Source organism: Anabrus simplex, chromosome 1 (assembly GCF_040414725.1).
Source record: "Anabrus simplex isolate iqAnaSimp1 chromosome 1, ASM4041472v1, whole genome shotgun sequence".
Classification (NCBI taxonomy): Eukaryota; Metazoa; Arthropoda; class Insecta; order Orthoptera; family Tettigoniidae; genus Anabrus; species Anabrus simplex.
This window is the reverse complement of record NC_090265.1, coordinates 275,256,930-275,284,041: the sequence shown is the minus strand read 5'-3', so window position 1 is coordinate 275,284,041 and position 27,112 is coordinate 275,256,930. Positions and strand designations below refer to the sequence as shown.

The following is a 27,112-nucleotide window of genomic DNA, read 5'->3' as shown; positions in this document are numbered from 1 at the left end:
ACTTGAATCCAGTCCATTCATTCATACACTCAGTCATTCATCCATTCATTCATGTATGCAGTCAGTATTTTGTTCATAATGGAATGTTCAACTCAGTCCATCAATTCATTCATCACCCAATCAGTCACTCATTCATCAATGAATACTCTCTCCCCAGTTATTGGCTATCCGTGGCCAGGTGAAAAGAGTGTTATTCATTCATTCATTCATTCATTCATTCATGCACGACCACAATTCAACCATGAAATCAACCACTTACCAATTCATGCAGTCATCCACTCATTCAATTCAGTCATAATGTATGTTGTAATGATAGGATAACTTCGTAAAACTTATGGCACAGAGTAGACTATATAACACTGTTAAAGTCTAGGACAAAATAAATTATATTTAGTGTAGTTGTAGTTAAATAATTGTAAGAGGAGAATGTAATGCATGTATCAAATTTAATGAATTGCAATAAATGAATTCTCTCTCCACAGTTTTGGGCAATTTGGAACTACGGGATGGGAGTATTCTATTGTATTCTATTCTAGAAGAGGGGGAAAAGGAAATGACTGCTATTAACTTCAGCCCAGCTTGTTTCTTATGCTTAGCTAACCAATTGCATAGGTTGCCAATATCCAAGTGTAGATATTATGACACTTAATGATGAATGAATAATGCAAATTAGAGCATTTATTTTTCTTATTGAAAAATATTTGACAATGATAATATATACATTAATTAACATATTTGCAAACTTCCTAGCAGCCAAATATTTATGTGAAAACATGTGCTCATAATGCAAAATTACAGTATGTTACCTTGTTCTCCAATACAAAGTTAGCAAAATCACTTTTAAAAATATAAAATAATAGTCACCAGAATACAGTACTCAGCTGCCTACATATTTCTTTCTCTACCTTTTCAGTGCTAGACCTGCTGGTCACCTACAGTTCAGCCAAAATAATCTTGAAACATTTTTCTTGATCACCACACAATCTTTTAACAATCCGATGGTATTACTACATAGATTTTGCTTTCCTCTTCACTGATATCCATAGAAATATGCAGACAAGCCAGTAAATATCTGAAATTTTGCTCTAATTGACTTTAGGTAGGCTCTATGGCATTGTGTGCTCACCAGCCACTAAATGGCACCGTTTTCTATGTCTGTGGTAGGTTTCAGCGTTATCAGATCAGAACAGCTTGCGCTGTTGTGACGTAAAGAGAGGCTCGCCACTCTGTGTTTGCACCAAGGAAGAACAGCATTCTGTAATCCGGTTTTTGTGGTTTGAGAGTATACCGTGAGCGGAAATTCATGGAAGACTTTCAGCACAATACGAGGACAATGTTTTGCCACAGCAAAGTGGTTACCAATGGACTGAACAGTTCAAAAGGGATCGTACGAGCGCAAAGGATGAGGAAAGATCCGGGCATCCATCTGCAGCTCTAACTGATGCTAATATTGAACAAGTGCGTGATATGATCCTGAATATCAAATGAGTGACTGTCAATTGCCATCTGTTTAGTCCACTTAAAAATGCTCTAAGAGGCCGTCAATTTAGCTCCGACCAACAGGTGAAGGAAGCGGTGCATAAGTGGCTTGCTGTGCAACCAAAAACCTTTTCTGGAAAGGGTATCAGAAAGCTTGTGAAACAGTGGACCATGTGCATTGAAAAGCAGGGTGACTGTTGAAAAATTATATCAATAAAAAGTGCATACTCTTTTTGTAATAAATTTTTTAAAAATGATTGCAGATACTTATTGACTTGCCCACATAACAACTAAAGAATAACAAACTTCAATAAAATGTATTTCATTTGCAGGTAGAACCATAAAAGTTGAGTTCTGACTTTACTACTACGACTGCTAAATCAGTTACAAATATCACCCAGTTAGAAGCATTTTGTCACAGTAGGATAAGCTCTGTTGCTTGAAACATTCAAACCATTACACAAATTATAATACAGTATAATACAAATTGTTAATATATTGCATTTTGCTATAACAGTAAATTCATTAATATACATGGTCCATGCCCTTGAAATCAACTCTATATTTCAATGCATAAAAGAAAAAAGTAAATATTCTCATTAGAATCCATGTGGAAATTAAACTTCCTAAATTATATTACAGAATATCACAAATACACAGCAAGCAAAATGCTGGAGTTGGGATACAATCTTGAACATACTTTACTGCTAGTTAGACAGACTATTCCTGATGCCCGTGAAGCAAACAGTAGGGATGATACATAGCTTAGCACTTAATTGGCATTGCATATATGAAGTTAACTATATCAGAATTCAAACATAGCTCTCTGAGCATCCCTTATACTTCTCCTTGTTGACATTAAAGTTAACATGCCTAATTCATTATGAAGTGAATTCAAATTCTAATTCCAAGCATGTTGCATTTGCAACTCTTTGTATATGTGACATAAACTGTCGAGAACTTGTCTCAAATATACCTTTCTAAATCAAGTAACAAGCTAACATTAATTTTGTTTTGATTTTGATTTGATTTTCTTTGATTGTTCCTTTCCAATACTTATATTAATTCTATCCAGTATTTCTTCTGGTAAAATTTGAGAAATAATGTTAACTATACTAATACTTGAAATTATACACTCTTGAGCAACAGATAATGAAAACTGATTAAATGGCAAAAGCAGATTGTGAACAGTAAGACAAAAGAGGGTGAAAAAGTGAGGGGTTAGTGAGACTGTTGCACCCTCTGACTCAGATTTCACATATACTCTTAAAATTTGACATCTAAGTTTAACTATTTTCAAAATATTTCTTTCCTAGTTAACTGTCACTGCTGAAGAAGAAAGTATTATATCCAGTACCATACTATAAATAGTTGGAGTATATGTTCTAATAGAGGAATTACCATCATTATAATTTTTTTTTTTAAATGTTTCATTTCTTAATATTTTCCTTTTATAAGTATTTATATCATACAAAATGCTTGATTTATGCACTAATATTTCAATATAAAAATATCAGCATTTTATAAGAAAATGAATCAATAAATGAGGATATTAAACCTGCTAAAACTGTTTCAAAATTCCACCTAAATTGTTACTGAACATTTTGCAATACGTTCCAAATGTCAGTCCTTTCTCAACATCTTCATGTCTTGAATGCACCTGATTTATGACAGAACACACAAAATTATATTATACGTATTATCAGAAGAAGCTGAAAAGACTTTCATTAACAAAAGGTTCCGAATACATTCTTTTCAGACTTTGCTGATAACCATAAAATTTTATTGACATTTCTTTGTAATAAGTGAGTACACATCAAAACACCAACTCTCCCAGATGAGACACACACAAGAAAATATCCATTGGAAATATCTAAAAGGCAAGTCATACTTGTAAAAGGGCAAATATTTTAATAGTGAGAATGATTTTTCTTTACTCGTGGTACATATTACATAAGGTGAAGGTTGATAAGCAATAGTCTTCTTTGCAATAGTCCTCACTGAGTTGTGTACACTTGGATCAACATGTCTGGCTAGTCCTGGAAGACATACAGGAATTATTTTTTGACTTAGTCCTCAAAATTTCCTCTGCCTTCTTTAGAATGGCTATTGATGAACCAAAAATCTGGCTCCAGTTTCAGATGGCAGTACAAAGAAAAAGTCCTACCGAACAACATTCAAGTTGTATGAAAAGTTTGAAACACATTCAAAGTTTTATCTGGCCAAATATTGGAGAACATTGGAAACATGAGGGTATGTATTAATGTTGCTTAGGTATCAACCAGCAGAATGAAACCCTAACGTTTTCATCAGATGTGTTCGCCTATGGCTTTCATAACTGTGAAGTAGTATTGAGGTGAGGATGGTGGCACCTCAGCTGGTAAACAATTCCATGATTGATGATTATCTTTTCCTCTGACAGAACATCTCTGATCTTCTTTGGCATCAGAGAACTGGTTATATCCAGATGGTGCTCAATTGTTTGCTTTTGGTACTTTAGTGGTCAAACCAATCTCATTATATCACCAGTAATAATGGAATTCAAGCAGACGTTTGCCATGATCTGCTGCTGGACCCAAAAGCTCCTGATATACTTATTCCCACACCTGCTCCATTTCAGGTGTTAGCAATATCCAAACCCATCTTGCACAGACATTTTCACATGCAAGCAATCGTGCATGCTAGTGAACACCCTAGCAGGGAAAATTTGTAACCTCCAGTTTTATTCAGTGATATTCTCGAACAGCAGTGGCAGTTCTGTTAATCATCATCTTGACCACTGTGGTGGCTAGAATGCAAGGACACCCTGCAAGTGATCTGAAATAAAAACTCTCCTTAAACTGTTTCAACTGTTTAATGCAAATGAATGAGGAATAATATATTTTTTGTATGCCTGCTGAAAAATTTCACAATTCTTTCATCCCCAATTTCTACTCACGGACACAAAATTTCAAAGCCCTATGAACCAAGTCCATGTTTTATACACACTTGTTAATCATTTGATCGTTGGTGAAGCAGTCTTGTCAGCTTACAATACACTTTTGCCAGCCCCATGAGATCCACTCATTCCATGAAAATTTACTTCACTATTGTATGGTCAATGGAGAGAGCTTATTTGACACCATCCTACTCAGCAAGCTGAAAAGGGATGATGGTGATTATAATATCCAGTGCATGATATTAAAGAAATTCATTCTCACTCTTCTTTGACTTGCCTCTATTTTTTCGAACGAACATCCTCTATTGTCTTTCTGGATAAGCACCACTGATATGAGACTGAATATAGCAATTGAAAATTAAATCATTAGTTTCAATGAAATGTAACTTAAAAACCAGCCTTACTTGATTGCTCAAGAATACATGGAATACTGCTTATGGTCGATAGAGAAGCATAATGAACTAAAACTACTGTATTGTAGAAAGAAATGTTAAGAGAAGGAAAATAAAATGCCTGAATATATTTATGATTCTAAAATAACTATTTAAGAAAAGGTAACTCAACGTTTCTACAGGTACGTACCTTAATTTCATATACCTGACTTAGAAAATTAAACTAAAAGATATAAAAACAATAAACTTATAAAAATATATTCTATGGGTTAACCTGAAGTTATTCTATCATTAATCCTTGCATTCCTTTAGAAGACCTTTTTACATACACTTAGTGAGCTTCCACCAATAAGGCAGTCATATCAGGAGATCTTCCAATTGCAGTCAGCACTTTGAAAAAGCAGCGTATCAGCCAGTACTTTGTACTATCAAGCCTAGAATTTAAGAAAAAAAAGGATATATATATATATATATATAATAATAGTCGGTATACAACAAGATCAAGACAAAATAAATTATTTCTTTGGCACATCAATACTTCAAGGCTGTTAGTCAACATATGTTCAATAAAGAATATAGTCATGATGAGTTGTTTTCTTTTTCTTTTTTCTTTTTTACTTCAGAAAGTAGGTTCCACAGCTTTAGAATCCCAATAGTTTTAGACATAAAATACCTATACTAACTACTGTGAAATCTCCAACACGTACAACTCTTAGGTGTTCTGCTTTAGGGCTGGTCTTTCCCATGGTTGGATTTTGTGCTTCAGTTTGGTTGAACAGTCCTCATGTTAATTTAGTCAACACCCAACTTAACAATTCTATGAGACTAATCACTGCCCTAGTCACACTAACTTCTAACTATTGGCTTGCAATTCTCAGAAACACCATGCCTCCTCATCTGCAAAGAGAAGCTGCTTTGATTTAAGAATACATGAAGATTGAAAGAAACTCAGATCTGCCTAAAGGCAAAAACAACCCTCAACTAAACAAGAACTGGCTAAAGCTCAAATATTCACCAGTTATGCCCAGACATTAAAAGAGAGTCATTCATATGCAAATACCCAATAGAGAGAAATTCCATCTCCTCTGTGCTCCCATACAGCCTGTTCAGCATAATGTGTACAAATGCAAGACAAGTATATATCAACGAGACTTGTCTGATTTTCAGCTAGCAACGCCTATAGCCCTAGAATGGATCAGCACATCAGATCTCATATGATCTCCTTGTCATATGACAGTATAAATAGATGTAAATATTTGTACATAACATTGCCATACAATAAATAATTTGTACAATTATTATTTCTGATATAACAATAATCTCTTCTACAGTGTTAAAATATCCTCATCCTAGGATTAATTCCATTAATGCAAAGTAATATTCTTCTCAAATGAATGATACTCTCAATAACAATAAGCAGCAGCAGAAGCTAGTCCAAATGAGGCAGGGAGGGCTTCATGGCAGGTGTGATTCTACGGCAACATACAATTTTAGGAATACCATAAGATGTATTTAGCTTCAACATTATTCTCTGTCATCCAGACTTGCAGCCCTCCCAGTCTGATGGTGTGAAGCCACCACTGACAATAAGTCTCTTTATTCTGATTTTCTCTACAGTTAATGCTTTACTTTCCTCTAGCTTTAAGGATTATATGAACACCGAAAGAGTGAAGAAGGCATCTCTTCTGTCCAAAGAATGGATTTTCTTATGCTGTAAACACAGGACACAGCCTTCATAGATACACAGCCTGACAATTGGGCAGCTAAATATTTCCAGGAAAATCTGGGCTGGAGGGTGAAATGATTTCAACAATAAAACAGAACTGCTATTTCAAAACTATAACCCTCTAATTATCTTAATTTGATATCCATTCCAGACTTTCAGCACTCCCAGTGTAACAAATCTGTTATGTTACACTGTGGAAACAGAAACAATGTGTTAGTGACTAAAAGTTGTATTTCTCAAGTTCAAATTTTTCAGTATGGGTTCATGTTCTCCCAAGCAAATTAGTATGCAGAATAAATTAACTATAATTAAAGAAATTGTTGCACAAGAGAAACACACTGAAACAGAGAAAAAGCTCAGACTACTGAAACTGACAGTGGAAATATTTTTAAAGAAATGTGAAGAGATTGAGAAAACTGGAAATTCAAAAACTCTGAATCCTACTGGAAAAGACATAAAACTGCAACATACAATGTTTCATGAGTTAAGGCGGGATTCCACTGAGGCAACATTTGGGCGACATGGAGCATGCGGCTGGCAACAAATGTTGCTCTTTGTAGCATGCGGCTTGTTGTCAGTCGTGCACAAAAGACGTGGTATGCTACATGTGTTGCGGGGTGTAGCATGCGTCACTTGTGGAGACTTGTCGCCAACTACAAATGTTATTCCATCAAGGCAACCAAGACAACAGTTCCTCACTCGACTTTGACCGGCTGGTGACAGCTATACTTCCTTGTTTCGAATTTCTCAACCTATCATCTCACGAATCATCCCGGAAATGTGCATGGCGCGGAGTGATCCAAGCTGATAAGGCATAGAGCCCTTGGCAAACAAACCACGTCGGAATTTTCAAGAGGCGAAAGCCATTAGTAATGAATTTTTGGAGTACTTTGTCAGATGAAGGTCGTGTACCATGACAGTATCTGTATGCCTAGAGGTACGGGAAGATTTAGAAGCTTCTTATTCACTGGAATTTAATGATACTTAAACAAATGTATTAGTTTTAAGCAGAATATCCTAACCCTATTCTGATTATTTTACCCCCTTACAGTTATACTAGGAGAATGAAAGGTAACTCATGGCAACTATGACAATAAGTAGACAAAAATACCTTGGCACTACAGCCCTTGAAGGGCCTTGGCCTACCAAGCGAACGCTGCTCAGCCCGAAGGCCTGCAGATTGCGAGATGTCGTATGGTCAGCACGACGAATCCTCACGGTCGTTATTCTTGGATTTCTAGACCGGGGCCGCTATCTCACCGTCAGATAGCTCCTCAATTCTAATCACGTAGGCTGAGTGGACCTTGAACCCGCCCTCAGGCCCAAGTAAAAATCCCTGACCTGACGGGGAATCGAGCCCGGGGCCTCCACGTAGGAGGCAGGCACTACCCCTAGACCAGGGGGCCGGCGATAAGTAGACATAGTGAGGAAGAAAAAGACTATAATGAAAGTGTTGGAAGACTGCGTAATTAGAGTAGCGGCGAAGAATACCCGAATAAAAAGTAGATTAATTGTTGTGTGTTAACAGTGTAGAAAAGAGTACCATTTGTTGTTATGCTATTAAACGACGTATTTAGGAGAAATCGATAGGCATGGAAATTCCATATACTGATATGCAGAATTTATTATTACTATTATTATTGTTCGTTGTTTTTTATTATTATTATTATTATTATTATTATTATTATTATTATTATTATTATTATTATTATTATTGTACAATAATGTTATTGGCTTCAAGTTCCACTAACTACTTTTATGGTTTTCTGAGTCGCCGAGGTGCCAGAATTTAGTGCAGCAGGCGTTAGTTTACGTGCCAGTAAATCTACCGACATGAGGCTTACGTAGGTCTATTAGAACACCTTCAAATACCACCGGACTGTGTTAGAATCGAACCTGCCAAGTTTATTATTGTTGTTGTTGTAGTTAGTACTATGATGTCATTAAATTCTATTTTAATAGTTATCTCTAATTTATTTATTTCTAGTGCAAACTATTGCCAGTACTAATAAGGATAAAACCAGGAACTGAATAATAATAATAATAATAATAATAATAATAATAATAATAATAATAATAATAATAATAATAATAATAATAATAATAATAATATACCGGGCGAGTTGGCCGTGCGCGTAGAGGCGCGCGGCTGTGAGCTTGCATCTGGGAGATAGTAGGTTCGAATCCCACTATCGGCAGCCCTGAAAATGGTTTTCCGTGGTTTCCGATTTTCACACCAGTAAATCTTAATTAAGGCCACGGCCGTTTCCTTTCAACTCCTAGGCCTTTCCTATCCCATCATCACCATAAGACCTATCTGTGTTGGTGCGACATAAAGCCCCTAGCAAAATAATAATAATAATAATAATAATAATAATAATAATAATAATAATAATAATAATAATAATGGCTTTACGTCCCATTATCTACTTTTATGGTTTTCGAAGACGCCGGGGTGCCGCAATTTAGGCCTGCAAGAATTCCTTTAAGTGCCACCGACACGAGGCTGACGTATTTGAGCACCTTCAAATAGCACCGGATTGAGCCAGGATCGAACCTGCCCAGTTGGGGTCAGAACACCAGCGCCTCAACCGTCTGAGCCACTCAGCCCGGTGGGCAATGAATAAATCACAATTTTATTTACAAAAGTTCATAAGCAGTTAACTTATTTCATTAATTAGAGGAAAACAGTAGCATAAAATCAATTCACCTCACGTTCCTCATTGTCACCTGACGTTTGGAGCATCGATGTCAAGAAGAAAGGTAAGTAGATTATACGCGAACCACAGATTTCCTCTCAATGGAGAAGCAACACCAGTTTTCATTTTCTGCATTTTTTATGCTCTCGGTGGAAAGCTGAACGCATTTTTAAATTATCTTCAGTTCGTGGACACTGCAGTCATATTTTTCTGGGGGCCATTTTAACGTATGCTTTCTTTTCTACTGTTTTTATAATCACTCAATGTTACATTCCGCAATTCCGGAGCATTGTGATAATCCCCAATTAAATTCGCAGTGTTTTCAATAGCCTACTTCATCTTGTCGCACGGAAATTGTAGCACCGATCCACACACTGTTGGATCCCGGGCGACAACGTTCAACAAGCATATTCTTGAGGCATGCGGCACCAGAGAGTGTTCGACAGATGGCAACATGTCCCATGCCACACAGCCGCACGCTACATGTCGTGCTGTGTTTCCTCAATTGAAAGTCGACTGCAGTATGCTTCACTGTCGCATGCTCCATGTTGCCCAAATGTAGCCTCAGTGGAATCCCGCCTTTAGATAACACTATATATAACGTTCAGATCAGTTCACGAGGAAGAAAAATCTGCAGTGATAGATGACACAAACCTCTGGCATAATAATGTAACACATGACATTGCACAGACATATATTTATAATGTTATTTATCAAAACAATATTTTCTGTCATCTGTGTAAACCAAGCAGGAACTCATTACCTCCGGTCCTAGGTTAAATAAACAATTTTAAATACTGGAGGCTTCAAAAATGTTAATTTTGCCAGGTGAGACATTTTAAATAACAAAATAAAAATTACCTTGGTCAACATTTTCATCATGACGTTTTAAAGAAGAGAAAAAGCACATCTTGATGAAATGGTGAAGTAAACATGTAAATATAAAAAGATGGTGTATCAAAAATGGCTCAAAACAAGAAGTAATAATAATAATTTTGTATCTACAAAATGCAGTATTATTGTAGTGGATGTTAGTGCTAGGTATGCTATGTGAGTTGCAGGGATGTTGGGGACAGTACAAACACCCAGTCCCCAAGCTAAGGGAATTAACCATTTAAGGTTAAAATCTCCACCCGAATGGGAATCGAAACCGGGGCCCTCTGAACCGAAGAGCATTAAGCTGACAATTCAGCCAAGGAGCCGGACCAAACAAGAACTGAAGCAGATATAGAATTGTGTGTAGAGGAGGGAAACGGAGTGAAACAAATCATTGTAGAATACAAGAAGGCATGGGAAGATTTCGGTAATTACCTGGAAAGGCTTGGTCAAATGGCAGGGAAATCTTTAATAACAGTAGTACTAACATCTGTTGTAACAGTAGTAGAAACAGTATCTGGACAGTAATAAAGAATCTTAGAAAGGGAGGAGAAAACAAAATGAATAGTATTGAATTTTCATGACTGCATTGTACAGAACAAAAATGGCCAGCCGGACACCAGTGGGATCTGAACCCACAACCTCCCACTGGCCATTTTTGTTCTGTACTTAACATCTCTTCAACACGTACTACATGTACCTAACACGACCTAATACGTTGAAAGTCTGTTTCGATTAAAATGAATAGTATTTTGGCTAATCTGGGCATGCTTATAGTAGGAAATCACTTTCGACATAAAGAGAAATCTTTCTGTTGAAGTCACAAACAATTGAGTCCAGCAGAAGGAGAATAATGATGGTAGTGAAATTACGCTCAAGGAATTAAAAAGAACGGTAAATAAATGACATTGTCATAAAGCACCAGGAATAGATTATATTAGACCTGAAATTGTGAAATATAGTGGGAAGGCAGGAATGAAATGGCTTCACACAGTAATAAGATTAGCATGGAATGTTAGTACGGTACCTTCTGATTGGATAAAAGCAGTAACTGCAACCATCTATAAGCAAGGGAACACGAAGGACTGCAACATCTACCGAAGTATTTCATTGATCAGTATATCAGGCAAGGTGTTCAAAAGCATTTTAGAAGGGAGGGTGCAATCAGAGTAATTTGGATGAAATCCAGTATAGTTTCAGACCACAGAGGGGCTGTTGGGATCAGATTTTCAGTATGCACTAACTGAAGAATGTTACGAGAGAAATAGAGAGTTACGTTTTTGTTTCGTAGATCTAGAGAAGGCATATGGCAGATAACCGAGTGAAAAGTATAAGCCTTACTGGGTGATTATGGAATATTTCACCCACCTATAAAAAACACAAACTTTATGAAATAGAAGCCGATATATTGAGTAGAGGACCCAAACACAACTGAGGAAATACTTCAACCTTTCAAAACATCACGACCATCATCACGGAAACTGAAAACGCCCTAAACAAAATTCCACATGACCTACATGACAAAGTCAGATACGAAATAAAGAAAAAACTACCACAGTACATCAACAGGATTAACAATAATAACAATAACAGAAACACCATTAATATTGCACGAATTTAAAAAAACCTGAAAGACAAAATCAAGCAAAATAATTTAATAGTGATGAAAGCAGATAAAGGCAACACTACTGTCATAATAGACAAAAATGCATACATAACCAAAACCAAACAGTGTTTTCTAGATACTACCTTTCAAATTAAATGTAAAGACCCCACCACCAATATCCAAAAGAATCTGAAAATGTTATTAAAGAATATTCACTTTCTTTTAAATCAACAAGAAATCACAAAGTTAACTATAATGAACCCTAAACTACCGACTGCAAAAGCTTTCCCGAAAATTCATAAAGAAAATGTACCTATGAGACCAATCATAAATTATAGATCTAGTCCAACTTACAAATTCAATACTTTATTTTACATCAACATGGACCAATACGCCAATCCTAACTTCAACTTAAATGAATTCACAGATAAAACAAATATTCTCTTCAACACAGCCATTCCCATTCTAAAAGACACATATTTAAAAGGTATATTTCAAAACCCCTCTCTCTGTAAGCATTCCAAGGATGAACTGTATACGCTTGCGTAAATCCATGCTCTCCAATATAGCTAAGTATGGGCATTCCTGGTACAATAACTGCACCAGTGAATCTGTACCAGTAACTGAATGTTGAAGCAGTACGGACCAAGAAAAAACCAAATGACAATTTTGGACAAATGTCTGAAAGAGAAATTGGGTTATGGCAAAACAAACTGAACAAGGCCACATTTTGCTGGTACTCACTTAATGGTACTTAATGGAACTCACTGCAGTTACTGCAACTGTTTGAAAAGCTTGAGGAGGTTAATACCTATGTTTTCAATTGCGAGTAAGACCATTGCACATCATGTTGTTTCTGTAAAAAACGTGAATGTCATTGAACGTGCTGTGTGCTATCTGTTGATAAACAAAGAACTACTTCAATGAGGCCATATCGGTCTTCATTGTGATGATTATTTCATACACAAACATTTACTTAGACACGTTGCTTCGAGAATAGTTTTATTTTTAGAGAGATATTGGAATTATGACCTATTAAATGAGCCATTTCTCAAGATCAACTGATATACTAAATCCCTGAAATTTTTTAATTCATATGTTTTTTATGTATAGATAGATCAACATAATTTAATCATGAGGTTCTGACATTTAAACTGTCAAAATGAAAATGAATTACAGTATTCTAAATCCTTGCTACAACAGTAATTTCTTCCACAATATTTTCTAGTGTGCATGGTATCATTTTATTGAGATTCCAGTATATATCTATTGTTTTAGATCCTTTTTGGCTCAGCATTTCACCATTGGATGAACATCAAATATTCCAGACAAGATTATATCATTATTTGTGTTTGCTGGAAATTATAGCCATTAGTCACAGTGAATGGACAACATAATAAAATAGTAAACACAAAGGTTTCAATATAAAACTCTTAACATTTTTTAACTCTCAAACAGTAAGTTTCTTTGTTTGAAGATGTCATTGTAAGCCTTTAAAACTTATTAATTTATTTTAAAAAAAGCTCATTTAAGTTTTAAAGAAAAAGTTTACATCCATTACCAAAGCCTGAATTCAAAGTAAAGACGTTCTCGGAGTCCCGCCACTTTTTCCCGAAGGCCAGATTTATCCGAAACGAATGCTCCTTGAGTTGCGCTTCGTGCCATGACAGTGTACCGATCTATAGGATCACCATGTTCCCTGGCTATTGCACGAATAGTATTGATGTTCCTGTAAATAAAAACACTGACTAAAAATTGCATAATAATACACTCAATAACTAGCAAAAGGGTCATATTTATTTAAGCTGTTGTATTAAAAGTTGAATGGGTTAGGATGGTTCCAAATTTTTATGTCCCTCTAAGAAATTTGCAACCCTAATGCCTCCAATGGAAAAAATTGATGGTCTAAGATAAGTGTTTGAATTGATGCTGGAGCACGTAATCCACAGTTGTCCATAAATAATAATAATAATAATAATAATAATAATAATTAGGTTACTCTAGTCACGTCCTAATTCGTGAACCATGGGCGGCCTGGCAAGTGGTCCTGAGAGTCGGGATACCAGTTGCTACGGAATGGGAGTGGACATCTCGGACATATGCTGATTCGTTGCCCTCCTTGTGCTCAGGCGGCTAGGACTATATATTCCACCAGTGATCCCTAACCCATTAGAGGAGAGATCCTCACTTGGACTATATGTAAGTACGGTAGCATTCTGCTTCACAGAATTTACTGAGCTCAGAACATTTTAAGCAATCCTTGGACCTAGGGGAGTAACTGAGTCCCACTCCCACTTGACAGGCAAGAGACTCCTAGGAAAAAACTTGGTGAACAAAATGGAATTCAATGGGGAGCTATCAATATTAATGGGGCTTATGGAAGAAAGAAAGTAGAACTGGCTGAGTCAGCAAAGAGGATGCATCTGGATATACTAGGAGTAAATGATATTCGGGTAAGGGGACATAACGAGGAAGAGATAGGAGATTATAAAGTGTACTCGACAGGTGTTAAACAGGGAAGGGCAGAGTGTGGGGTAGGGCTGTTCATCAGGAATACTACTGCATGCAACATAGTTTCTGTTAGGTACATAAATGAGAAATGACGTGGGTAGATTTGGCAGTTGGAAGAATTAGGACGAGAATATTGTCTCAGTGTATTCACCATGTGAGGGTGCAGATGAGGATGAAGTTGACAGGTTTTATGAAGCATTGAGTGACATCGTAGTCAGGGTCAACAGCAAGGATAAGATAGTGTTAATGGGCGATTTCAATGTGAGAGTGTAAAATGAAAGCTAAAGTTTTTCACCTATTCAATACTTTTTGGTGTAACATTAAAAAAGTTATTTGTTTAAGCAAGCTTTGGTCTTACCAGAAACCATCATCAGTCAAAATCAAAGTTAAGGCAAGACATGAATATAGATAAAATTTATGAAACAGAATGAAATTCAATGTAAGACAAGTAAAGATTTGAAAAACATTCATCACAATCACATGTCTTGTGCAAGCTCTCAGCTCTCCTCCAATTTGAAGACTGCACAACACAACAACAAAATTATTCATGCATCATTGTATTTTGCAATGTCATATCTGCCGTAATTTTGTGCACATTAAATCCCTAACATAATTTCATAATTTCCAAATGTTTATGGCCTTTGCTGGACAAGATTAGTTTGAATGCAGAGAAAAATCTTTCAACATCTGATGAAGTGACCAGAACGTACTTGAACAATGAAACCCTAACATGATTAAATCCTCCTTGCAGGTCTGCATTACACCTACTCAATGCTACTCTATACTGTATACCCCGAATTTCTGCCGAGTACCATGCCTACATTGTTATATTTTAGGATGGTGCAAGCGTTTGTTAGGTTACAAAATGAAATAAGTTTTTCCTTAGATGCATTCAAAGGATTTTTTAAACCAGGTACAATGAGCATTGAACGATTTTTAAAATATCACATTTACCTCTTTGTTGCACGGCTGACAGAAAATCACTTTTCCCTCATTCATAAAACATGGAAAATATGCAATCCACTGCTTTATTAACGCAGCCTTACAAGCTTTTTATTTAGGCATTCTATAGCACTAGCACAGTAGCCTCCGTGGCACAGGCAGCAGCCTCACCACTGGGTTCCGTGGTTCAAATCCCAGTCACTCCATGTGAGATTTGTGCTGGACAAAGCAGAGACAGGACAGGTTTTTCTCTAGGTATTCCAGTTTTCCCTGCCATCTTTCACACTCCCCAATGTCACTTCATTTCATCTGTCAGTCATTAATCATTGCCCCAGAGGAGTGCGGCAGACTTCGGCGGCTGGCACAATTCCTATCCTTGCCACTAGATGGGGGCTTCATTCATTCCATTCCTGAGCCGGTCGAATGACTGGAAACAGGCTGTGGATTTTCATTTTCACAGCACTAGCACAATATCAAAAGATAACTAGCACATCGGGCAGGAGAGTGAGCTGTTGAAGTGCACGGACGTGTTTTCCCAGTGCTCTGAAGTTAAATTGTTTACCATGGGTTACGCATTGGAAATTTACCGGGTGAGAATAGGAATGAGTTATGAATGGGTGAGGCCCTCCTTCCTGTGACAGTGCGGCCTTTTCGGACCTAGTAACTTGTGGTTCCTGGCAGTTGTTATAGCGGCCTTATTGGTTATTGGTGGTGTTGAGATGAATCCAGGAACTGCAGTGGAGTGTGTTCAGGCCCCCACAGAAGCAATGGCAATTAAATGTTCAACGTGTAGGCCCTACCAAGAACTTAAAGAATGGGATCAAGTATGTGATGTGTTTAAAGTGGTTCCACTTTGGCTGTGCTAAGGTGAAGAAAGAAGATAGTCCGGACAACCTTTGGTTTTGTAGAATTTGTGACAGTGTGGAAAATATGAGGGTAGCAATAAAGGCGAGAGACTTAAAAATAGAGAATTTAGAGTGGAAGCTTGCAGAATTCAAAGAAACAGTAAAAGCACAGATTCCTATAGTTGACCCAGGGCAGGAAAGTGATTTGATTATAAAAAGTTCACGTGATGTACTCATCATGGGTGACTTGATGATACGCTGGAGTGGTGATATTTCAAGGACTAGTAAAAAGGTACAGTGTTATCCGGGAATAAAAATTGAACAGCTGTCCCAGCAGGTTGAAAGAGTGGAAGATAGCAAAAATGTGCAAGTGTTAATGCTTTATGAAGGGACCAATGATCTTAGAAGAAAGGTGTTGGTAGACTACTTAATGGAGAGAGGTGTATGAACTGGTGAGTGCATCTAAACAAAAGTTTAAGAATACGAAGATCATACTTAGTGGCGCAGTGTGAAAGAACGACATACCACTACGGCAGGTGAAGGCTTTGAATGACTGGATGGAGTGGGTGTGTCAGCAGCTGGACTTGGTGTATGTGGAGAGAGATTCCTGGATAGGTGATCGGGACTTTGTGCAGGACGGACTGCAACTGAACAGGTATGGCTCTTACGAGTTAGGATGAGGAAGACTGGAGTCGGAGGAGGGCTGTCAACTGGAGCCACAGATTATAGACTGAGGTAGGACCCTAAGCCTACTGCAGGTGAATTATCAATGCATGCAAAATATAATTATTGAATTTTAGAATCTTACTGAATCATAGATATGGATATTGTCATTTATACAGAGTCATGGCTGAATGGAAATGTAAATAGTAGTGAAGTAAATCAGGGTAATTTCATCATATACAGAAGGGACAGAGAGTCTAGAGGTGGTGGAGTACTTATCTGTGTGTGAAAGAACATAGGTAGTTGTTTGAAATGAGTTGATGAGGATCACGAAATGCTGTACGCACTTTACAAAGGAAAAATTAAATATATCTTCCTAATTCAATACAAAACATAATTCCATTATTAGATAGAGCAATAAAATTCAAACACGTTTCAACTCGTTTGAGCCATCTTCAGTGAAATAAGAGGGGTTAAAGTAATCTAGATAATACAAGCTAAAAATAGGCTAAAAAAAATGAAGGAACTAGAGAATAAACAAAAGAGACATGACGGAAATGTTAATATACTGACCAGTCAGTATACCTCTCATGACATCAGCAAAGTTTTCAATGTTTCAATTTCAACACACAGAAATTTCCTCACAAAAAATGTACACATGGCAGTACAAGCTGCCTCAAAAGTTTATGTCCTAGGATTACCTTGTATTCCACCAGAAAGTCATGACCTAATATGATATCAAATATCAGGTTCTGAATCACTGCAACTCAATTACAATAGGCATGTTCATGCATTTAGCGGTTAGGTTAGTCTGTCCTTGGATGGATTAATTTACTCCATCCGCTGCTCCTACTACCCTTCCGAGATGGTGAGACTGCATAGGCAGTAGTAATCAGGCAACAGTCCCGTTGACAAATGAATGGCTTTTTCGCTGTCGAGTATGGTTGAAAAATTCTCGTTGTCTATCTTTAAGATGATAACTGGGCGGGGTTGGCCTGTTCTACTCACAATCTCATGAATCCCTCTCCTACTTGACTAGGGTTGCTTGTCTGTCATGTCTTGCAGCGTATTCCTGTTCCCGGTCCCATCCCCCTTCAATCCAGAATGGGCCGGACCTAGTATTCTGATGTCAAAGTTGGGCACTTGTTCTTCAGGTGTCCCGTTCTTCCACATTGGTAGCACTTCCTAACTGTGCTGGTCCCTTCCCTAGTTTTGCCCTTGTGTTCCTCCTCCAACTGGGCGATGATTCTATGTAGATCATCAAAGGATCTCAGATGTGATACTTTCACTAGGGGTTGAATCTTATTGTGGAGTAGCTCTGTGATGTCTGGCAAGATGTCGTTCTTGCTTCCTTCTGGGTGCAGACACTTGAAGAGTTAATACTTCTGTAGGACGAAGGCGCTGGCTCTCATGCCAGGGGGTTGTACCTCAGTCGTAGCTTCCTTTTCACGGAGCTGTTCACCCCTTCAGAATTAAACCTAGCAAGGAACTCCCTCTTGAAGTCTGTCCAGTTTAAATTTAAACCCTTCAAGTTATTCCATCAAGTAGCGGCTTGCACCTTTAATCATGGCGTGATGAGTTGCACGAAGATGTCCTCTGGTAGATTAGTCCTTCCTAACAGACTGACTGATCCCTCGATGAAGCTAGTTGGGTTCTCTTCCAGTTGCCTGTGGAATTCCGGAAGGCTCTCTATAATCACCTTCGGGTCTAGGTGTCCTGTATTCCCAGTTAGGTTTGAGGGGGTTAGAGGTGTGGTGTTACATCCTTTTTGTGTTAATCTACCTTCTACTGCATGAAGGATGCTTTCTTGTATATTCTGCATGTTTCCCTTGATGGTAAAAATCCAGTTTTCTAAACTTCCTTCAACAGCAGAAATGCGGCTCCCAAGATTTCCCTCAATGGCAGAAATTCGGCTTTAAAACCTGTCCCAGTTTTGACCTGATATCCGATATCTGCTGCGTTAATCGATTGGTGATGTTGCTAATTTGCGATGAAATTATGTCATCTATGGTTGAAATTTTTGATTCTAGGCCCTGTTCAACTTTGTAAACCTGCGTGTACACTTGTGATATCTGTCCGGTTAAAACTGCGTTTGAGAAATTTTGTTGTTTACTTTTGAAGTGTGATCTGAAATCTTTTCTGTTAGGGTGGAGTTGATGTGTGAATTTTTGTATGAAAATCTGTCATTCACTTTCGAAATTTGATTTGCAAGTTTGTCATTCTGTTCCGTTAAGGTGGAATTAACTTGTGAATCAATGTCTGAGATTTTGTCATTGAGTGCCTGCACCATGGTCATTAGATTAGAACACATTTTGGAAACATTCACTTCATCTTCCGATGTTTCGTCTTTGTCAACCTCGATGAAAAACTTTTCGGGATCTTCTCCTTTCTCGATGAGATCTTCCCGTAACCGCGTCTGCAGCGATTTCTTCTTGCCGTTCATCGGGAGATTTCTCTTGGCAAGATCATCTTTGAGTTGTTGTCGGACATAGTTCCTAGTGTCATTTGCATTTTGATCCATTTCGCACTACATTTGTATTCACTCATAAATTCTTACGTCCTTTCCACGGTCGCTAATGATGTATCCACAAACACGGACACAAAATGCTGTCAGTTGGTACACTTATTTATTTAGAACTAATTATTTACATATTACACATGGAACACGCACATAACCTACTCAACTGCCCTCACAAACAAAACATTACTACGGAAAACATCAACAAACCACCATTCTTAACAACTGCCTATCACTAAGCAGATGAAGACTGCAACCTTGAAACAGTTGACTGCTAACTGCTTACATTAGCATGTCAGCCTTAAACACAACACAACACAACACAACACAACACAACACAACACAACTCCTGTTAAACAACAATTCTTGTTCATCATCGAGACCGTCTCTTTATATAGGTTTCCTGGCCAGGCTTCTAGAAGGATATGTCATTACATATCTTCTAGTAATTTCTAGAGTGTCTAAAGCCTAGAGATAATGTAAAAAAATATTCTACATAGTTCTCGTCTTACTCAGTGATATTCTGGATATTACAATGTGTTGCATAATACTGTAGTGGATTACACATCATATATACAGGTAATAATAAATTATATACTATTAATTACAGGTTCTTACATTAACAAAACTCATATAAATATATGCACACAGCACATGATTCATGACATAACCTCACAAATAATACGATTGTATAGTCATACATTATGTAGCTAATATTAATACTAATATTAATAAGGAGATGTAAACACTGCATAGCGATACCTCACAAGTCAAAATAATAATAATAATAATAATAATAATAATAATAATAATAATAATAATAATAATAATAATAATAATAATAATAATAATAATAATAATAATAATAATAATAATAATAATAATAATAATAATAATAATAATAATTCAAGCTTAATATTGGCATTATTTACCCACGGGTTACCACCCACATAAACTTTTGCACAGGAAGACCACAGGTGTTTAACGAACGGACATCACGTCGCATCCACAAAACCATATTGGGCACTCGACGGGTTACTGTGAGTCAGATCACCGCCCAGTTGAATGCTGGAAGTCAGGAACCCATTTCTACCAGGACTGTAAGAAGGCAACTGCACCGTAATAAGCTTCACCAGCCGACGACCAACTCTTGTCCCTTTGCTGACACTTTGACACAGAGCTCAACGACGTGCAGGGGCCTGCAAACATCAGCAATGGACCATGGAACGGTGGACGCATGTGGTACGATCCGATGAATGTGGTTCCAGTTGTATTGAGATAATGGACGCGTGAGTGTGTGGCGTATGCCCCATGAAGCTATGAATCCTGCGAGTCAAGAAGGTTGTGTCCATGCGGGAGGTGTTTCAGTTCTGGTCTGAGCAGCGTTCACACGGTCGCAATTAGGCCCCATTGCTCAACAACATATACTGCCACTGATTCAGTGTTCCCATGATCACCCACCGTGATACTGACCTTTCGCATTAGCTGACCACATTCTATTTCAAGAGTCACCGGCCATGATAAGCCTGATCCCGTGAATAAATGTTTCAACCCTGAATTTCGTGCTCAAACTAAACTAAAACACAGTGTCTTCATGTTTTTAATTTCTTCTGGATCCAGTTCTTTCTTAATCCGTATTTAGTTCCTTTCAGGTACTTTGCATTTTTCAGAAGTTTCCAGATCTTTAGGTTTGACACCATACATACCTTAACCAGTCTTCTTCCCATGTTCTTCCCTATTTTGATAGCATTATCAGTGTCACTCACACTACACTTCTCCTTATCCGTGTCTTCCAGTCCACAAATGATTATATTTCCCCTTCTATCCTTCCTTTAATTCAAGCTTCCTTACCCTTTGTTATACACCCAGAACTTTATTAAGTTCATCCAACTTAAGCTTATTTTGAAACAAGCTCTCCTTGATGTCACTTGGTTCTGTTTTTAAGTAAGTCTTCAAATCCTTGAATTTCTTATTCTATTTCTATTCTACACTATTCTATTTCTTATTCCTACTTTTATCCACTTGACGTTCTTCCTTTATGACTTCCTTAAGCTTCTCAATAATGTCCCAAGACAGTCCAGGGCCCAGGTTTAATTCATTACCACCGATCACTAACAGCAGTATTACCACAACTGATGTTAGTACCACTTGCGTTATATTATAGATACTGCTTTCCTTTTGGATGTACCTGCACTGCCACCTTCCTCTAGCACATTAGTATTGCTCAACTGAAACTCCTATTTGTTATTAAACACACTAGTACTTTTATTCTTAACACACACTCAGCACTTCACGTCCTTTCACCTCACTGGTTGGATTGCAACAGTCTTGCTAACTTGGGATCTCAATCAAGCCAAAGTTACTATGATATAGATGTTGATTCCCATAGGGAACCTGAAATATTTGTCCTGAATGAGTAAATTTATAATAACAATGTAGTTGGTCTGTTATTGGACATGATACATTTTTTTCAGCTAACTCATTACTCATTCCAGGCACTGCCGGTGGCTCCAAGTAGCCTATGCAGTGGCCTCCACGGTATGCAGTAGCCATGCATCGGTAGGTGTGCTATTTACCAACTGATGAGCCCAACTTCGTACACTGGGGCGAAACGCTGGCAACCAGGAATGAGTTAGCTGGAAAATGTATAATGAACAATAATGGACCAACTATATTGGTAAAAATGAAATGAAATGGCATATGGCTTTTAGTGCCGGGAGGGTCTGAGGACAAGTTTGGCTCACCAGGTGCAGGTCTTTAGAACTGACGCCTGTAGGCGACATGCACGTCGTGATGAGGATGAAATTATGATGAAGACAACGCATATACCTACTGTAGAAGTATTGTAAAGAAAGGAATAGAATTAAGTAATTTAATAGATATATACTTACCAGATATTGTAATAGGAGTTGAATCATGGCTGAGAAATGATATAATGGATGCAGAAAATTTCTCACGGAACTGGAGGGTGTATCGTAGAGATAGGATAGGAATGGTAGGAGGGGGAGTATTCGTTCTCGTGAAAGGAGAATTTGTAAGCTACAAAAAAGTTAAAGATGACAAAAAAGAAATTCTAGGGGTAAGGCTCATCTCTAAAGATAATGGACAACTTGATGTTTTTGGAGTTTACAGACCAGGAAAGGATAGTGCAGATGCTGATTCAGAATTATTTGATAAGATAATCAGCTATGTGGGAAACGATAAGGAAAGGAATGTAATTGTAGCGGGAGATCTCAATTTACCAAATGTCAATTGGGAAGGTAATGCGAACGACAGGAAGCATGACCAATAAATGGCAAATAAGTTAAAATGGGAAGGGAACCTAATTCAGAAAGTGATGGAACCAACTAGAGGGAAGAATATTCTAGATGTGGTGCTGGTAAAACCAGATGAGCTCTATAAAGAAACCAAAGTAATAGATGGTATTAGTGATCACGAAGCTATTTTTGTGGTAATTAAAAATAAATGTGAAAGAAAGGAAGAGATTAAAATGAGGACTACTAGCAGTACCATATGGCTGATAAAACAAGCATGAGGGAGTTTCTATTAAGTAACTATGATCGGTGGAAAACGGTAAATAAAAATATAAACAGACTCTGGGATGGGTTAAAAGCAATTGTTGAGGAATGTGAAAATAGGTTTGTACCTTTAAAGATGGTAAGGAATGGTAAAGATCCACTATATTATAACAGAAAAGTAAAGAGACTAAGAAGGAGGTGCAGGTTAGAAAGAAATAAGAGTTAGAAATGGCTGTGGAAGTAAGGAGAAATTGAAGGAACTTATTAGGAAATTGAATCTAGCAAAGAAGTCGCTAAGGATAACATGATGGCAAGCATAATTGGTGGCCATACAAATTTTAGTGAAAAATGGAAGAGTATGTATAGGTACTTTAAGGCAGAAACAGGTTCCAAGAAGGACATTCCAGGAATCATAAATGAACCAGGGGAGTGTGTATGTGAGGATCTTCAAAATGCAGAAATATTCAGTCAGCAGTATGTAAAGATTATTAGTTACAAGGATAATGTACAGATAGAAGAGGTGACTAATAAAAATTTACCTATGATAATGTCATTGTCAATAAGATACAAAGGTTGAAAACTATAACGGTGTGGCTGAGGCAGTGAAGGACTAGAAGTAGAAAGCTCAGTCAAGCTAGCGTTGCTGGAACAGCCCAACGTACTTAACATGCACCGTACGAGTAAGTGCCGCCTTAGGCATTTTTGACGTAGGGAAGTCTCTTGTACAGTATTATTTAACTAACTTCCATTCTTTAACATTTTGTTTCAGAAAAACTCGATCATTTCTTCCAACAAATGTTTCAACGGGGTTAATAACACCCACTTGACCGTCTTTTGGATCCAATTGATTACCGCACCAACATAATTACTGACATCAGCTAGCTTTGACACAACATTTTTTATAAGAGGTTCAATTTTCTTTTCTACGACTTCAATCAATCAATCAATCAATCAATCAATCAATCAATCAATCAATCAATCAATCAATCAATCTATCAATCCTGATCTGCATTGAAAGCCATATGAATTTTAGGGAACAATGGAAGGATATGTATAGATATTTAGGGCAGATTGTTTTCTTTTTACATCACTCTGACACAGGTAGGTCTTATGGCAACGAAAAAGGCAGAACAAGGTTTCAGGGGGAAATTCCAGGGATCATTAATGAGCAAGGGGAGTGTATATGTGAGGACTTACAGAAGACAGAAGTATTCAGTCAGCAGTATGTAAAGGTAGTCTATAATAATAAAAGGAAGTGTCTGTTTGTCTTTTTGTGATGGCCCGCCAAGTCTATGACACCCAAAGATCTGAAATTTTTAGGTAGATGGAAAGGGGCACCCTGAAGCAGGATTTTAAATTTTCGCTTTCGTTGGTGAGTTATGAACGAACAACCATAAAAAAATGTGTGTTCGGATAGGACAACCCAACATACTGTCACCAAGATTAAATGTATAGATTCACTGTCGCTAGGCAATGTACATAAGATAGGTAATACAAGTCAAGGAGCCAAGGTGTAGAAAGCTATTTTCAGTCATAGACACGAAAAACCACATTCAGTCCTTAATATCCGGAAGTGTTTATGTGTACATGTGTGCGATACTCAGCCAAATATACAGCACGCAGAGATCTGAAATTTTTTATATATGTGTATTGTTTTAATCATTTATTTATTTACGTATTTCTTATTTACCATAATTTAATCGATTTATTTATTTTCTTGTTGTATGAATGTTGGGTATTCAGCCCGAAGGCTGGTTTGATCCTCCACGGCTACACCAACAGCTGTCAAGCCTAAGCGTCATTGATGAGGCATACTTGCACATGCTTAAGAAAACTCTGGTTAACTCTTCTCCCAGGGTAAAGTTGGAGGTTGTATTTTTAACATGAGTTCCAGAAGATGCAGTGACGCAACTGAAATATTCCTCCAACTTCTCATTATCACATATAAATGTCTACGAATAACGCATCGCTTCAAAATTTGATGTAAAAGATTAAGCTATTCCTTAATTCTAAATTCTATCATTGCTTGCAGCTCCAAATAATACATCAACGTATCTTAAATACTATCATTTATTGATCAAAAATATTAATAAAATAGAAAAAATGTGAATTAAATTGGTTAAATCATGAAATTGCTTTGGTATTTTGAGTTTGAGGTATTAAATATTCATATACCAATGTCGTATTCATGAATTAACATATTACATACATCTCATCAATAAAAGTAAAATGTGAATTACTTGCAGATAATCATGGGAAATTCAGTAAAAATCAAACAATTCCTCTTTAAGTTACAAGCTTTTAAGTATTTGCTCTATATCCTTTCATAATTTCTTAAGTTTGCGAGTTATACGAGGTAGTTAGTTTTTCCTCAATCATCTTCATCGTTTCATAAAATTGTGCTTAACACAAGCAAGTTAGGTTTCATATATCTTTGTAGCAAACATTGGCTACTATTCATTTAAGTTACTAAATTAACTACTGTTGCATTCAACATCAACTTAATATTCAAATCAACACAAATATGTAACAAAAATAACCACAGAAATTCATAACTGCAATGGAAATTAAATCTACAATCTTCTACGATTTAACTAGACATTAGGGAATACCGTTATCAAGGATTGCAAGTGACTATTATCCAATATAAATAACTGGAAAGACGTATGAATGTTTAATCATAACTATTAACATCTATCATAACTCATATTTTAGAATAGGTACAATATTATAGGATTATCAGGTTGAAAATATGGAATTAAGTGACTAATTTACACTAACAGGATTCACTTCTATGATTCATTCCTGCAATATCACCATATAAGTGTCACGTCAAGCTATCTTTAATATCTGATATGGAATCTTCATCAATAACATGCAACTATTGCTCCAAAAAATACATTTGATCCAAGTTTAGACCAATATTCTTCATAACCTTCTCAAAATATTTCATATTCTTTTACAAAATCATCATGGCAATATATTCATTCCATTTCTTCATTATTATTCTCTTATATTGTCATTTCATAACTCTCTCTTTCCATTTCATATCATCTCTTCGAAGTATATCACATATTCATATCAAATATTTCATATCAACATATAAGTAACTCCTTTCACATTTAAATGCATCTTCGGATCATGAACTTCACTTACAATATTAACATGTCTTCATATTGTTTTGATATCCATATCTAACCTCCTATCAATTGCGTGTGACGACATAAACTTCACATATTACAAACATATCCTATATTTCTTTTAAAATATTACTGTATTCTATTCCTAATCATTGCCTTCATATCATGGCAAATTCTGATATAATCATATAACATTATTGAAATAACACTGATATCTACTTAAGTCACTTTATCGTTTGGATTGTCTAGTTTCTTCTAAAGAGTACTTAACTCCATCATGACATTCGTATATTATCAAGTCATTCGCGGTAACTTAACCTACATTAGTTTATTTTGAAAATTCAATTGACGCATTCCCTATTCAACAAAATGCAACTCTACTACATTACATATTACCTACTGTCGCGGCCACCAAATTAGGCGGGTGAGGAAAACTGCACTGTCGTCAGATATGGGAACGGCGAAGTGACAGATGGTCGAGAGTCGCTTACCTGCGAGCATGAACTGGCAATGCTGATCGTGCAGTGCTGTCTAGTTGAAGCCCATCCGCTCCAGATCACCTTACCCGAGTCATTCCCTGTCATGCAGCTGTTGAGCTCGCACCGTAAGTGCAGTTAAAGATGGATAGTGAATGTGTTCAGCGTGGTGTTTCTTCGGGTCTATTATCTGAAGTGCGAGAAACGAATAAGAAACTCCTCTGAAGCACCGTCGGTTGGAAGGGCTTAAGAAGCATTTAACCAGCCAGACAAAATCCGTAATTGTGAATGTATTGCAATACGTACAGAAGTTGGCGACTCAAATATTTTGCAGGCTGTGAATTTCAAGAAAAGCCAAGAATTGATTGCAAAAGCCATCGACCATGTGACTGCTGCAGATTGGGAAAAGTGCTTCAATCGCGCGGAACAGACCATGTTATCAGTAAGTTGGCCCCCAGATTTCGAGGTCCCTGCACCATCTTAAAGTTCCTCACCCCGGTGACATTATTGGTGAGCGATCCCAAAAGGAAAAGGATCAGCAGAGTACATCTCTCCCAGATCAAGGTACCTTAAGTCTGGTAGGGAAGGATAAATACCATTGTTGGTGACCTTGTAGATTTAGTTGTATGTTATTTGTAAGAATTTAGTTATAAAATAAGTTTATTGTAAGGTTATTTATAAGGTTTCAGTTATAAGATAATAAGTTTTATTGTAAGTTAGTTGTAAGTAATTGTGTAAGTGAATACTTTAGGTATCCTCTAGTGTAATCGATTTAGTATTATA

The 27,112-nt window shown here is 37.0% G+C and overlaps 1 protein-coding gene across 2 annotated transcripts in view; it reads right to left on the bottom strand.

The window, feature by feature from the left end:
* Positions 1–652: 652 nt before the first annotated feature.
* Adck5 (aarF domain containing kinase 5) overlaps positions 653–27,112 on the bottom strand; it is a 458,263-nt gene continuing 431,803 nt past the window's right edge. For both annotated transcript variants that reach the window (XM_067159689.2, XM_067159697.2), the window contains exons 10-11: positions 13,278–13,445; positions 653–5,243 (exon numbers count right to left, since the gene is read on the bottom strand). In XM_067159689.2, coding sequence (XP_067015790.2) covers positions 5,141–5,243; positions 13,278–13,445 — 271 coding nt within the window. In that variant the 3' untranslated portion in view covers positions 653–5,140. The remainder of the gene's footprint in view (positions 5,244–13,277; positions 13,446–27,112) is intronic.